The 14,520-nt window shown below is 35.3% G+C and overlaps 1 protein-coding gene across 6 annotated transcripts in view; it reads left to right on the top strand.

Moving 5' to 3' along the window:
• Positions 1 to 14,520, top strand: part of LOC109825238 — a 55,865-nt gene that overhangs the window by 11,694 nt on the left and 29,651 nt on the right. For all 6 annotated transcript variants that reach the window (XM_020392036.1, XM_020392033.1, XM_020392034.1 and 3 more), the window contains 8 exons: positions 624 to 781; positions 918 to 1,443; positions 2,767 to 2,937; positions 3,078 to 3,137; positions 3,629 to 3,751; positions 4,703 to 4,978; positions 7,055 to 7,120; positions 7,311 to 7,442. In XM_020392036.1, coding sequence (XP_020247625.1) covers positions 624 to 781; positions 918 to 1,443; positions 2,767 to 2,937; positions 3,078 to 3,137; positions 3,629 to 3,751; positions 4,703 to 4,978; positions 7,055 to 7,120; positions 7,311 to 7,442 — 1,512 coding nt within the window. The remainder of the gene's footprint in view (positions 1 to 623; positions 782 to 917; positions 1,444 to 2,766; positions 2,938 to 3,077; positions 3,138 to 3,628; positions 3,752 to 4,702; positions 4,979 to 7,054; positions 7,121 to 7,310; positions 7,443 to 14,520) is intronic.

The following is a 14,520-nucleotide window of genomic DNA, read 5'->3' as shown; positions in this document are numbered from 1 at the left end:
TGAGATGAAATTCTAGAATTAGATCAATTGTTTCCATGGTTCTACTTGTAAGGAGGTCACTCGTCACCTATTTAACCCATGGTTTTACGAGTAATTCTTCCTAAACCAGAATAAGCTCAGTGTTGACACTAGTGGAGGATATATATTTTAAGGACAACCCTTTCTAGCAGAATAACTGGAATAGGTTACAAACTGCATGAAAATTCCTCTTCTTATGATCATAATAATTTGCATTCTTCAGAAAATGTATTATTTGATACCCGCACATGACCTTCATGTGAGTCTGTGCATGCGCATGAACGCTCATGTGCGTGTGGGGTTTTTGGTTATGGTTATGAGGTGACAGATCATTTTGTTAAATAAACTATGAAGAGATAAAGGTTGGTGGGACCCATCCATATGATGTGACTAGCGAGGTAGGTCTCTCCACATAGTTTACTTACCAAAGTGAGTTGCCACCTTCTACCTATTATTTCCATACATATGTGTGCATGTGTAAAATGGGTATTAGGTGGTACTAAATGAGCTAACCAAATACATGTATATCTATGTCTTTATGCACGTATCTGTGATGCTTGCTTGTATCACCTGTTTATCTTAGAGCTTGCTTTGACATTTGATAGGGGGAGGTGGATGATACCGCCATGGATGTAAACTTGTCAGGAAAGTTTCCGTTTGACAAAGTCTTACGTAGATACTTAGCGGAAGGTATTCAACTGATGCCACTTAAAATTGGGGAGTTAAATGGAGAGACCAAATTATCTGGATCCCTTTTAAGACCGTAAGTTCTCAATTTGTAATGTGTATGTATCTAGTTTTGCATGCTGTTACATCGGTGTTGATTTTTATTGTTTGTTCCTGTGGACCTGAATTTTTTTCTTTGTCCATTTTGGACCACTAATTACTACTTTCTTCAGGAGATTTGATATAAAGTGGGCTGCCCCAAATGCTGAAGATTCATTCAGTGATGCACGTGGGGATATCATTATCTCACATGAGTACGTCACAATCACTTCATCATCGATTGGTTTCGACTTGTATACTAAGATTCAGACATCTTATCCTGATGATTATTGCCAACAGAAACAACTTATAGATTTTAGGAAAACTGTGCCCCTTATCATTCAGGGAATTGATTTGGATCTACGTATGCGAGGATTTGAGTTTGGAAGTTTAGTTTCTTCCATTCCGTTAGATTCAGCAAGACCTTTGCATCTGAAGGCAACTGGACGGATTAAGTTTCAAGGAAAAATTGTAAAACCTACAAGGAATATTAATGACAAGATAATTGGATTTGAGAAAGATCTAGAAGATATTCAGGTGACTGTTAATGATAAAGAAACTCTTTCTGGAGAGCTTTCCTTATCAGGAATCAAACTCAACCAACTTCTGTTGGCACCACAATTGGCTGGTTCTCTGTGTATTTCCCATGACACTATAAAGGTATGACGGTCTGCTTTTCTTGTAAACATTTCCAACTTTATTAACGTATACCCACTATCTGTTAGTTTCCTTGTCAGTGGAATTTTCACAATAATATGTTGTATCTTTCCTCTATCATAGTGTCATTACAGACGTATTTGAGGAATGACTTCTACATTATAAATCTTTTGTGTGTGTTGTCTTAACTAGTGAACCCTGACATCTTCAAGGCTGAAGATAGGATAAAGACTTCTAATCAGTTACATAGTAATATGCCGTGCTAAAACGATAAAACTATATCCCAACACCTTGACCATGATTTTGGAGTTTCACTCAAGTGGCAAGGACAGAAGATGGAAAACCGTGAGGTTTAAATTGTGGCAAGGATATTAAGATGGTCTTGTAGGCCATCCAGGTTCTTAGGTAAACTGTTGAGAGAGTTAGTTGTTTTGCATGATACCTGCACATTGATTCCAACAAATGTTGGGTTCAGGCTTCTTGATTGGCAATTAAGAATTTATTACACCACTTATTTTTGCTTTCCAATCTCTTCATTTGGCCCGTTTGTGCAGTGTTACTATTGCATGATATGTGTTCTTGGTTCACAACCCATCAACTTAATTATTAGGTAAACTGGTTATTTGATACTCTCCATGTGTTTTTTCCTTTTTTTAATGATGATTGCAGAGATATCTCAATCTGAAGTACTAGCTTAGTCACATTTTACCTCTGTTTTTTGGGGACATTTCATTTTTTTAATGATGATTGGCTAGCTGCTTCTCACATCTCACCATAGAAGCTTTAGTATGGAAGAAGAAGTTTCCATTAATCTTGAAGTTCATTTTACTATTAATTTGGAATCCAAAATGAAACTTTCATTTTAACAGCTGACTGTTCTATTTAATAGATAGTATGCAGTCTTCAGGGGTTTATTAATAGCCATATCATTCTAAGTGATGGTAGATTTTTTTATCCAGTATTAATACTGTGACTGATACTAGATAAACAGTTTTTACCTTCGAAGAAACATAAGCGATAGAAAACCTTTGTAAATGCTAGATAGATTTGTTAATTTTTGAAGGAGCTTTGCCCGGTCTATGAGACCTGATAAACACTATCCAACGAAGAACCTTTCTCCGGTGCTGGATATCAGTAGATAAGACAATGTTATCGGTTACGATATTCTTAGGGAAACATTAATAGTAAGTTCCCTATCCAAGTAATTAAAATTGACAATGCACTACAAATTATCAGATTTAACCATTTCACTTTTATCTATTTATTGTGCTATTATATTATATTATAATTATATTGTTAATTTATTGATTCTTTTTTATTTATCAGCTGAATACTAAAGGCAGGCCTGATGAAAATTTGTCGATGGAGGTCATCCGTCCATTATGGCTTAGCACAGAAGAAACCTCGGAAAACAAGAGACTGATATCTATATCTCTTCATAAGGGTCAACTAAGAGCTAATGTTTGTTATCAACCTCAACATTCAGTTCATCTTGAGGTGCCTGCTCTACTACTTCTGGGATGTTTTTTTTTTGTCTGAGTCTATTAATAGTTTATACATCATGGGCCGTTCAAATGTTCACTTGAATGGATATTGCATAAAATTGAATCTCATAGTAATCTGTGTGATGTTAAAAGGTACGAAATTTACCTCTTGATGAACTGGAGCTTGCATCATTACGAGGCACTATTCAGAAGGTGAGATATCCAAGTATTCATTTTGTAATTTGATCTGCGACTTGTTTATATATGTATGTACTTACGTACGTATGCACGTAAATTTGATGGTTTTATTTCAGAACATTGTGTCATAATTAGGATCCAAAACTTTTTGATTGCAAGGGTCAAGTAAATTCACGTATAATATGGAAGAAAGCAACGGCGATCATATTTCTCATTTGAGCAAGAAAGCGGAAGAGGAAAATTGAATTGCGAAAATTGTCAAAATATATGAGGAAATATGGGTTCACAAAATGTTCCAGTAACTTTAGAAGGATAATTTGCATTGCCATAGTGTTTACCTACTATTTCAAATTTTGTTAAAGATTGTATAGATGATTTGCTTAGCCCGGGATACTAGTTGTGAATATGAGTCATCTAATAATGATTGCTTAGGCCATTGAATTTTTTAATTTGTTTACTGATGTTTTTACTTTAACTCCTTACTCGGTTTAATATTTGTAAACCAGGCAGAGCTCCAGCTTAACTTTCCAAAACGGAGGGGTCATGGATTGTTGTCAGTTCTTCGCCCAAAATTCAGCGGTGTTCTAGGGGAAGCTCTTGATGTGTCTGCTCGATGGAGTGGGGATGTTGTGAGTTACTCCTCTCTAAGAATTTTCTTTTTTTCCATTTAGTTAGTGTAATTATAGGTCTTTTCTGTGGATGTATAATGGTCGTACCAGTATCAACTCATTACCATGAAATATCAGAGGTGGGCTTGAAATAAATAATTGCTCGAAGCCTTGAGCGCAACTTTTTTCTAAGTGAACACCAAGCAGGGTCTTAAATACTTGATTGTCCTTGTATATATGTAATTTATTTTGACATTCATAAATATTATTTTGATCTATTTTTGAGAAACATGTTGCGTTCAGTGCTAATTTGCTTCCCCTGTACTTCTATGCTGTATTGAATGCATATTCTTGAAAGTTCACCACTCAATGGACAGATATCTACATTAAGCCAACAGTCAAGTGTTTGGTACTTAAATTATTCAAACGGTAATGATTGCTGAGCTGCTACTTCTTCAATTAAGTAAATGATGCAAACTGATTTTCTAACCATGATAGATCAAGCTACCATTTTTTGATGTGGAAGAGTTTTAGAATGGAGTTTTGTTGAAGAACTAACTCTGTGGGATTTACCGATTTAGGACTATATTGTCAGGTAGCATTGACACGTTAGTGGTGCTGAAAATTCCAGGCCACCTATTTTAACACCGTGGACACATGGAAGTTAAATATGTCTACCTGAGTATTTTTCAGTTGGTAAAAGCTCTCTTTGCACCACTTAACTGCTACACCTTTCAAGCCATTTGGTTAGGCACACACCCAGGGGCTCAAAGCCAGCACCAGCATGCCTAGAACTAGCTTGTGATTTTATTTAAGCAGAGTTTATTATTAGAAAAACATATTTCTTTGATTAAGTCTTCTTTTCTGATCTTTTAATATCATAGTTTCTTTTAGTTCTTTTGTGGACACTGTGTAGAAACTTCATTTTAATTAACCTTAGCTAATAGATTAAGTTGTGTTTGGGATCATCAGATCACTGTTGAAAAAACTGTTCTTGAGCAATCTAGCAGTCGTTACGAGCTTCAAGGGGAATATGTATTACCTGGAATACGCGATAGATATTCTGCTGATATGAAGAGGGATGGTTTGTTTCAAAACGCAATGGCAGGGCAGCTTAGTAGTATAATCTCTTCAATGGGAAGATGGCGACTCAGGCTTGAAGTTCCCAGTGCTGAAGTTGCTGAAATGCTTCCCCTTGCTAGGCTTCTTTCTCGAAGTACCGATCCCGATGTTCGGTCTAGATCCAAGGTAACTTATGACTTCACTGTTTTCCCATTGTATTATAAATATATGCAGCACTGAGGAGAACAAACATTGATGGTCTATCTCGCTGGAAAGCTCAGACACTGGCATTCTTTACTTGGTAGAATTATATTACTTTGAAACCATCTCTTGTAATAGAATGATTATGCGTTGATTAGGGTAAATATGTTCACAATACCTTGAATGTGTGGAATAGCCCCCCAAAAAAAAAAAAAAAAGGAAAGAAAGAAACATGATATCCATATATTAAGCAATGCTAAGTGGTTAGCATGATTGAAAATCATGTAGTTTTGTTTTTGTTTAAAATTCGTCTTTCCACACGAGTTTTAACAAATTGTTATTATAGCTGTTTCTCCTCAAGTAGTAATTAAATCTCTCTCTCTCTCTCTCTGTGGGTTTCATTTGAGTATTCTACTTTCTAATAATTTGAAGGATTTATGATTGTGGACCTGCAGTTTATCTTTGTCAGATACCATTTCATGGGGAACTGGGTTACAGAGTTTCAATAATCTATTTTTGAAGGCTACTATGCCTCTTTTTAATGGCTTTTCTGAGTTTCCAAGCTTCAAACTTTGTAATCTCATAAAGTCGTGTTTGGTCTATTTTCAATGTCCCTCCAAAATCATGGGTATGTTTGCCTCTATTTCCATTTTTCTGTCTTAAGACGCTACAGGGAGCAACGCTACACAGAGCAACCAACTTATCTTTTTATAGAAATTTAGCTTGTGTTTAGAGTAGTCCATGTATCTGACATGACTCGAGTTATTCCTTTCACACATGCTGGTCAGTTAGCAAACCTGTTGTCAATTTCGTACCATAGTTTTAACAACTTATTTCACAATGCAAGCTCATATGAGTCCTTACAAATAACAGACTCTGTTAGATATTTCATACACCGGAATGTGATTTCCTTTTGTTTTGCATGTGAAACTAATATCTTCATGAATAAATATGTTTTCAGGAATATTTATGGGATTGTAGCTTACATCAGATGTCATAAATCTAGTGTATGTTTAAAAAATGAAGAACCATGTTAATCTATTGCCTATCTAACATTACTAAAATGTTCCGAATGTTACCTTTAGTTATTAATCAAATTATCTATTACTATGTAGCAAAATTTTGTGCTTGTCCATATGTATGCGTGCGTGCGTGCGTGCGTGCATGTTTGGGTGTTTGTGTGCGTGCGCGCCTGCCTGCCTGCATGCTCACCCGATGAGCTTGATCTCATGATGGTTGTGAGGTGGCAGCTCATTTTTCTAAATGAGCTACCAAGAGATAAAGGTGTTGAGGTCCACTCATGCGATGTGACTTGTAAGGTGCCTCAACGCATGTCTATCTCTTGGTAGTTCACTTAGCAAAAGGAGATGCCACCTCAAACCCATTTCTTCCTGTGCGTGCCCATGCATGCGTTCTTTTGTGTGTATGGGCATTGGTGGGTGGATGGTGGGTTAATTGATTAGAGGTGGCAGCTCATTTTGTTAAATGAGCAGTCAAGGGATAAAAAATGGTGAAACTACCCAACCAGTGGGACTAGCAGGGTGGCCCTCACTATTAGTGCATCTTTGGTATCTCATTTCGTAAAAGAAGCTGCTATCTCATACTCATTTTCCACTTGCAGGCGTGTGAACGCACACATTTTATTATATACTGGCTGCTTCATTTCTATATTTCTTAGTTCTTACACATACAACTGTACAAGCACACGAACAGGACAAGCTCATGAGCAGGCATACACTATTTTCTTCCATCTCAATATATAAGTCCTATATTTGTCTTTGGATATAAAATCATAGCATCAGTATAATTGTTTGGTAAGCTATTAAAATCTCCTGCTTTCATACCTGGCGGAACTCTAGTCATTGCATAGCTCCATCTTGTAAATATAACCCGAGATTCTGGTCGCACTAGCCCCTTCTAGAAGTTGAAATATAATATCTTATCAATTTTTAGTTAGCATGAGCTGCTTGATACAGGCCATTTGTGTATGATTTGTGTTTTGAAATTCAAATTATCCTCTTCTGTAAGTTCCGATACATGTTTTCTTGTATACTTCTGCAGGACCTTTTCATGGAAAGTTTGCAGTCCATTGGGTTTTATGCTGAGAGCCTCCGAAACCAGCTTGAGGTATTTGAAGAATAAATGTTTTTTCTTTTTCTGTACCATTTGTGGTGGGAAGTGCTGATGTTTTATTCTCTGGAGCACATCCAACCAGCGCAAAAATTGAAATGGAATTGTCTGTGGACTAGCGTTCTTATATTTAACTAAATGATTATTTTGATTCGCTAACTGAATGATTATGGCTTTGAATTTTCAGGCAATACAGAACCACTATAATTCGATGGATGAAAATATTCTTGAAGATATTAACCTTCCTGGTTTAGCGGAATTTAATGGCCGTTGGCACGGCTCTCTCGATGCTAGCGGTGGAGGCAACGGAGATACACTGGTAAGCTTGTATTAAGCAGTTCGAGGACTTGGATGCTCATTTCATTCTCCTTCCTTTATAGTAGATATTAGTTTACCGTAGCTTGGTGGAGGCAGATTGACATGTGTTAATTCATAGTTGTGAGCTTAATTAGTTTGTATGCATGTCCGTCTAGTATTATAGCCATTAAGAAAGCATTATATTACAGCCTTATTGATTATTCATATATTTAATACCTCTGAAGATTACTCACTTTAGATTATCTGTATAAGATAACTGGCCCAGTAGAATGTTTGAGTCATACTGGCTGTATTAGTTGTTTTCTCATATTTTGTCACCTTCATGATTGATCTAAGATGGCAGTTGTAGCTCTTAGATTTGATTTTTATAGATGTTGACTTTGAATTATCCAATCTCCATGAAATGCTTCTGTACTTAGACCAATGTACCAAAGGTACTGTATAAAAGGAGATGATAGGTTAACGTGTAAGAAAGAAAATTTCAGTCCAGAAACCAAACCAAACGAGTGAAAGGTAAGTGATGTATCTAAACATTTCCTCAATCAAATGTCTGATGAGTAGATCGTCAACTACTGTTGAATGTGATTGCGCCACAAGTTATGAACTTGGCCCACTGTCAGAAATTAAAGGATGTTTAAGATCTTTTTTCTTGGATGGTGGACGAAGACAAAGAAGGATGAATTCTTATCTAAATTAATTTAGTTATGGGTTATCTAGCCCCTATGGGGGCAGGGTATACTGAGAGTTGATTACAGGTTAGGCGGTAAAATATTCATTATGATGATTTGATAAAAGTTTCAACGATTAGGCGTGTATTCCTAAAACCTTTAGTTTTTTGTTTAAGGATTTCATGTTACATTGTGGATTATTCACCTATTTATACAATTGACAGAATGACACGCGAACATAAAAAGGGATATTTTAATAAGTAGCTTGCATGCTTCTTATTCCTACGAAAGTTTCCTGACACTTTAATAAAGATGTTTTTGGTGATGTATCATGTGACCTTATGAATCACATGTGTTTGTCTGTCTTAATGAACAAATTCCATACACTCTACTTTATCCATCTGCTAATCTTTCTCATTTACCAACTTAGATATGTTGTGTATTTTGTTCACGATCATAATTCTTGAAGGACCAATTTATTCTCCAAGGCTCTTAGATCTATATTTTTAAGATACTCCAGATCTTAAAAGAGTACAAATATTACTTGTGAGATGATCTGATACAACAAGTACTCGATGAGCTTGGTTATGTGACGCCTTTGTTTTCACACATGACTGCAGTTCAAGGTGAACCCAGAGATGTCAAACCTGTCATGCACTCACACTATGCAACAACACGTTTTACCATTACAGTAATATCTCTTTAGTGGAATCTACAACAAGTGTAAGTACAAAACATGTAAAATATGGGAAATAAATGCATTAAACATGATGTAGAAAGAGATATCTAATAAATATAATCATGTCTCAACTGAATAAAATGTATACAACTGAAGTCTGAATTAAATGTGAAGTATCTTTATATGAGTCAATTGAAAATAAACTAAGGCACACAGCCTTTACAAGATGAAATACAAAACTCTAAATGTTCGAAGAAAATATCAATTGTAGTTGAGTCTCATCTACTAAAAACATGTGACGGCGACTATGCTGGAAGTCTGTCATCCTGCGGCTCTCTGGAACTCTGAGCTGCTGCCTGAAAGTAATTGAAAAAAAAAACAAGAGCGTCAGAGCGTTATAGCAAGATCATCTATTAGATGTGATGGAGGCTCTATCTATTAAGCATAGTCTAACTAAATCATTTATCCTGTATCTAAATGGAATTAATATTTAGAATCGTACAACACGAGACATAGTACGTCGAGTGAAATAAATCAAATAAGAAAACCCTCATGTATATACCATATGTCTCAAATTATAGATAACTAAATATCAATACCGAACTAAGAAAAAACAATCTAAATAGAATTAATAATTAGAAACACATAACACAAAACTGGTACGTCAACGAAATAATCCAAACAAGAAAACCCTCATGTATATATCACATGTCTCAAATTGTGGATCACTAATTATTTTTTCCAAATTAGGAATAAAGGAAAGCAATACAAGGAAGTAAAGTCATCACAATATCGGACCAAAAATATCTTCCACTATCCCTTAGAAGATATTATAAACAACAGTATATAATCCCGCGTACCCACAAGAGTAAAGTATCTCGGTCATATATAACTCAGCGACGAGTCATGTTCATAATAGCGTCCACCAAGACTCAGGCTATCAGATAATTATCACAATATAAATCCTTACAAAGTTTATAATTCATCGTATTATCATGCGGGACGGACTACCAAATCAGCATCCTAATAGTGTACACGACTCATTAGTCTCATCGTATCAACGTGCGGGACGGACTACCAAATCAAGACATCCTAGGTATACGACTCACAAGCCTCATCGCATCTACGTGCGGGACGGACTACTAGATCAAGCATCCTAAAACCCGACTTAATAGCCTGTACTAATGGTATATTGACGCACTATCCCAAGTAGTACTGAGCGGTGCTCATCAACGATATCCATACATGTATATAATGTAATAACCCATATCCTAAGTGTAGTTGAAAACAATATTTGTAATAATCCTCTTCAGGATATTTGTGTGTGCTACAATACTATTCATGTATGCTCATGATTGTACATGTGTAATCGTGCAACTCGAACCCCGCACTCACGGTCAAACGCTGCAAAAACCACTCAAAAACAAAGAGAACACAGGTCGGTTGACCATCCTTAGGGCGTCGATCGATCGAAAGCAACTGTGCACACAATGTGCACGATCAAGGCCTCACCGGTCGATCGGCTAGTCTTGGTCGGTCGACCGGCTAGAGAAGAAAACACAAGTTCAGATTTCTGATGTTTTGTATTTTGTAACTTTATTTAAAAACTTATTTTTATCAACATGAGGCATATAACAAGATTAAATCTTTCATAATTACTTAACATGAATTAACTCATCGTGATATAAACACTTGAATTAAACTAATTAAGGTTTAACATCCTAATTAATCAAAATTTCTCAAATAACCTAATTTATAAATATGGTTAAGTAAACATGATAAATTCTAAACATTGAACAGAGCTAAATTCGTTTAAACATGCTCACATCACTTAGGTATCATCAACCTAGGATTTAGACTTCTTTAATTAGCAAGAAAACTCAAATAATTATTAAACTAGTGTTTAAACATGATTTAAGCACGATTAACAAGTTAAAAACGAAATTAAATACAACACTAATGATCATGATCATCAAATTAATATAAACAACTAAAACTACATATTTTCACATTGGTTTAAAAATTAACATCACAAACTAAGATTTTAAAACATCGGGTTAAGCTTAAACATGAGATTCATCAATTAAACATATTAAATCTTGAATTAACTACAGGGAGAGGTTTGGAGGTAGATGATCTTGCCTCAAACGTCGTGTTGAACTTCTGAACACGTGCGTGCAAGATCCCTCTTCACCAAAGTCGTAAAATCTCGCCTTCCTTTCGACAAACGTCCCTAGAACTCTCCCAAATCTCACAAATTATGATTAGAGTTTGAGAGAGAGGAAGAAGGGCTGCTAGGGTTGGAATACTGATAAAAAGATGTGTTTTTCGTGTGTAAACATGTATATATATATATAACTGCAAACCCGAATCAAAACAGCCTAAATCCGAAACAGGAAACCTAGTCAGACTGGGAAAATAGTCTTCAGTATTTTGGTTGTAACTGTCACGTCCGACATCGGAATGTGGTGATTTAAGATGCGTTGGAAAGCTATTGAAGATACCTCAACGTTTGTCTTTTTGACTTTTTTCAGATTCGAACTGTATCGGTGTGTAATGTATGTATACTCTTAACTGGTCATTTTTTTAGATTTTTTTGTGCATGTTTAACCTTTGTATACTCTCATATATACTCTTAATTGATCTCAAATCAATAGTTAGCATAATCATTCATCCATAAATGATATTCATCATAATTAGAGCTCATTTATCAATATACTTTACAATATTTTTCAAAATTCACGGAGTTTTACAGGTTACATGTTTCGTTCTAAGATGAGGTAATATTGCAGTATTCAGGTAGCTATCCGTATTGCAAATAGTCCTATATTTCATAAGAGGGCTGAGCACATCAATGTCGATTCTCTTGTTGTTCAAGAGAGGGTTACTTGAGAGACAAGTATGTGCAATCTGTTCATCAGATAGTGAACTTGCTTACTCAGCTACCTGAAATCTCAGGTTCAGTTTACATGTAACAAACTAATAATGCATGACACACATGCTCCAGCTTGGTGGATGGGGAGTGTTACATAATTATCTTTGATTAGGGCTTATTTGTAAAGTACAAATCTATTATTATAAGGTATGTTGCATGAGTATGGATATAGGTCTCGGTACGGGTACAAGTATGAGATACATGGCAAAATTGTAAAAGGTAGGGTATAAAGACAGCTATATAAATATTTATATACACATACTATATATTGGAATTTATAATTTGTGACGCCCCTGGTTTTACACATGACTACAGTCCAAGGTGAAACTAGAGATGTCAAACCTGCCAAGCACCTATACTGTGCATAAACACGTTTTACCAATCACAGTAATATTCTCTAGTGGAATCAAATAAAAGTACAGGTACAAAACATGCAAAATAGGAAATAGAAATAACAAACATGATATAGAAAGAGGTATTTCATAAATGAAAATCATGTCTCAACTGAATCATATCTAATATCTGAAATAATAAAAATATCTCAACATGAATTAACTGAAAATCGTACTAAGGCACACTGCCTTTACAATATGAATATAAAACTCTAATGTCTGAATAAAATTATAAAATTTACTGTGGAGCCCCTACTAATACTTATGTGATGGCGACTATGTAAGAACTCTGTCATTCTGCAGCTCTCCGTACCTCTATACCGCCTGAAAGGAAAGAAAACAACTAAAAGAACAACAAGAAGAGCGTCAGACCGCTACAACAAGATTACATTCATCCGTCCTCAGGAGAAGGGCTACTAGATGGAGTTGGGACTCTATCTATTAAGCATAGTCTACCTAGATCATTTTTCATGTATCTAAGTAGAATTAATATTTAGAAATCTACAACACGAGATGTAGTACGTCGAGCGAAATAATCTAAACAAGGAAACCCTCATGTATATACTATATGTCTCAAATTGTAGATACCTAAACATTAATACCGAACTAGAGATAAACAATCTAAATGAAATCAACAATTAGAAATCCGTAACACGAGACTGGTATGTCGAGCGAAATAATCCAAACTAGGAAACCCTCATGTATATACCATATGTCTTAAATTGTGAATCGCTAACCGTTAATCCCAACTATAGCATAAAGAAGACAATAAATAAAAATAAAGACGTCAATACATCGCAATGTTGCATTAAACGCTGGGCGTTTCTAGGCGTCGGACTAGTCGTCTAGACGGGCGCCTAAGCGGTTTCTAGACATTTTTTTAATTGTGATACTTGAAGATAAATATATATATACTCAATCAAAGATGCATAAATACTAAAATACCAACACTACTAACTAAATTGTTTGGTTTACTAATTACAATAGCTCTTTGTATGTTTATACTTCTTAACTCAAATTATAAGTTCATCTCAACAGTGAAAAACTCATTCTCAATTCAAATTACTATTGACTTATAAGTTACTGTTAAGTTTAAGTTAACAATAAACTTAAACTTAAGTTTACTGTTAACTTAAGTTTACTGTTTACTTAAACTTAAGTTTATCATCAACAAAAAACTTAATATTAACTTAAACTTAAGTTTAACTTAAACTTAAACTTAAACTTAAGTTTACTGTTAAATTACACTTCTTAAGTTTAAGTTACTGTTGTTAACTAACTTAAATAGATATTTAAAAAGTATTATTTACTTTGTTAGTAGTTGCATAGATCGGGGGAGCTCGATAGTGTTACATAAGGTGCTAGGCAGACTAGGCGTTTGAGCGAACACCTAGCGCCTAGACCCCTAGGCATACGCCTATGCAGCGTCTAGGCGTTTGACTATTTTTAAATTATTTAATTATAATAATTGATAAAAATATGTATTAAATTCATATAATTTTTTTAAAAAAAAAGATAGCTATCTTAGTTCCACAATAAAGCATGCATATTTAGATACTAAATAGTCAAAACAATAATTAACAAGACTAGAGCCTAAGATGTTTTCTTTTTTTATTTTTAGTTACAATAATTGATAGTGAATGTCAATGTTATAGAAAGCTTAGATATCGGACTGGTGTCTAGACGGATTTCTTTCTTCATTTAAGTGGTGGTCGATGAAGTTTTGCTGAAGGTCGGAGGAGGTAGTGAAAGTGTTCATATTTAGAGGTTAATGGAGTTTGGAGGACGTGTAGGCTACAACACATAAAATCACAACCAAGGCCTATAGGGTGTAATCTACATAAGCAGACAATGCTTCCCTAAATGCTTATAAAATCTAGGTGGGCAGCCTAAATACCATCTAGACGTTAGGTGCTAGTTAGCCGGCCTAGGTACCGTCTAGGCCTAGGCGTACGTCTAAGCGGACTAGGCGGAGATTTTTTAAAACAGTGATACATCGTATTTGTAATATCTTTCACTATTACTGGGGAGATAGAATAAATACCAACATATAATTCCCTTATACTTTCAAGAGCAAAGTATCTCGGTCATATATCTCAGAGATGAGTCATATCTACAACTCGCATATATCTACAACTCGCATTCATCAAAGACTTAAGCTATCAATTAGCTATCTCACTGCAACTCTTTATAAAATTCTAATACTTCACATTATCATGTACAACGGACTACCCTAGAGGTATCCTAAACAGTGTACATGGCTCTTTAGTCTCATCGCGATCTCAGTGCGTAACATGAGTGCGGGACAACCTACCACATAGGTATCCAAAAAAACGGCTCACAAGCCTCATTGCACCCTCGTACGGAAGGGCTGCTAGACAAAACATTCAAACCCGACTCAATGG

The sequence above is a fragment of the Asparagus officinalis genome, chromosome 10 (genome assembly GCF_001876935.1).
Source record: "Asparagus officinalis chromosome 10, Aspof.V1, whole genome shotgun sequence".
In the NCBI taxonomy this organism is placed as follows: domain Eukaryota; kingdom Viridiplantae; phylum Streptophyta; class Magnoliopsida; order Asparagales; family Asparagaceae; genus Asparagus; species Asparagus officinalis.
Note: the sequence above shows the minus strand (reverse complement) of the source record. Positions and strands in the feature narration are given on the sequence as shown.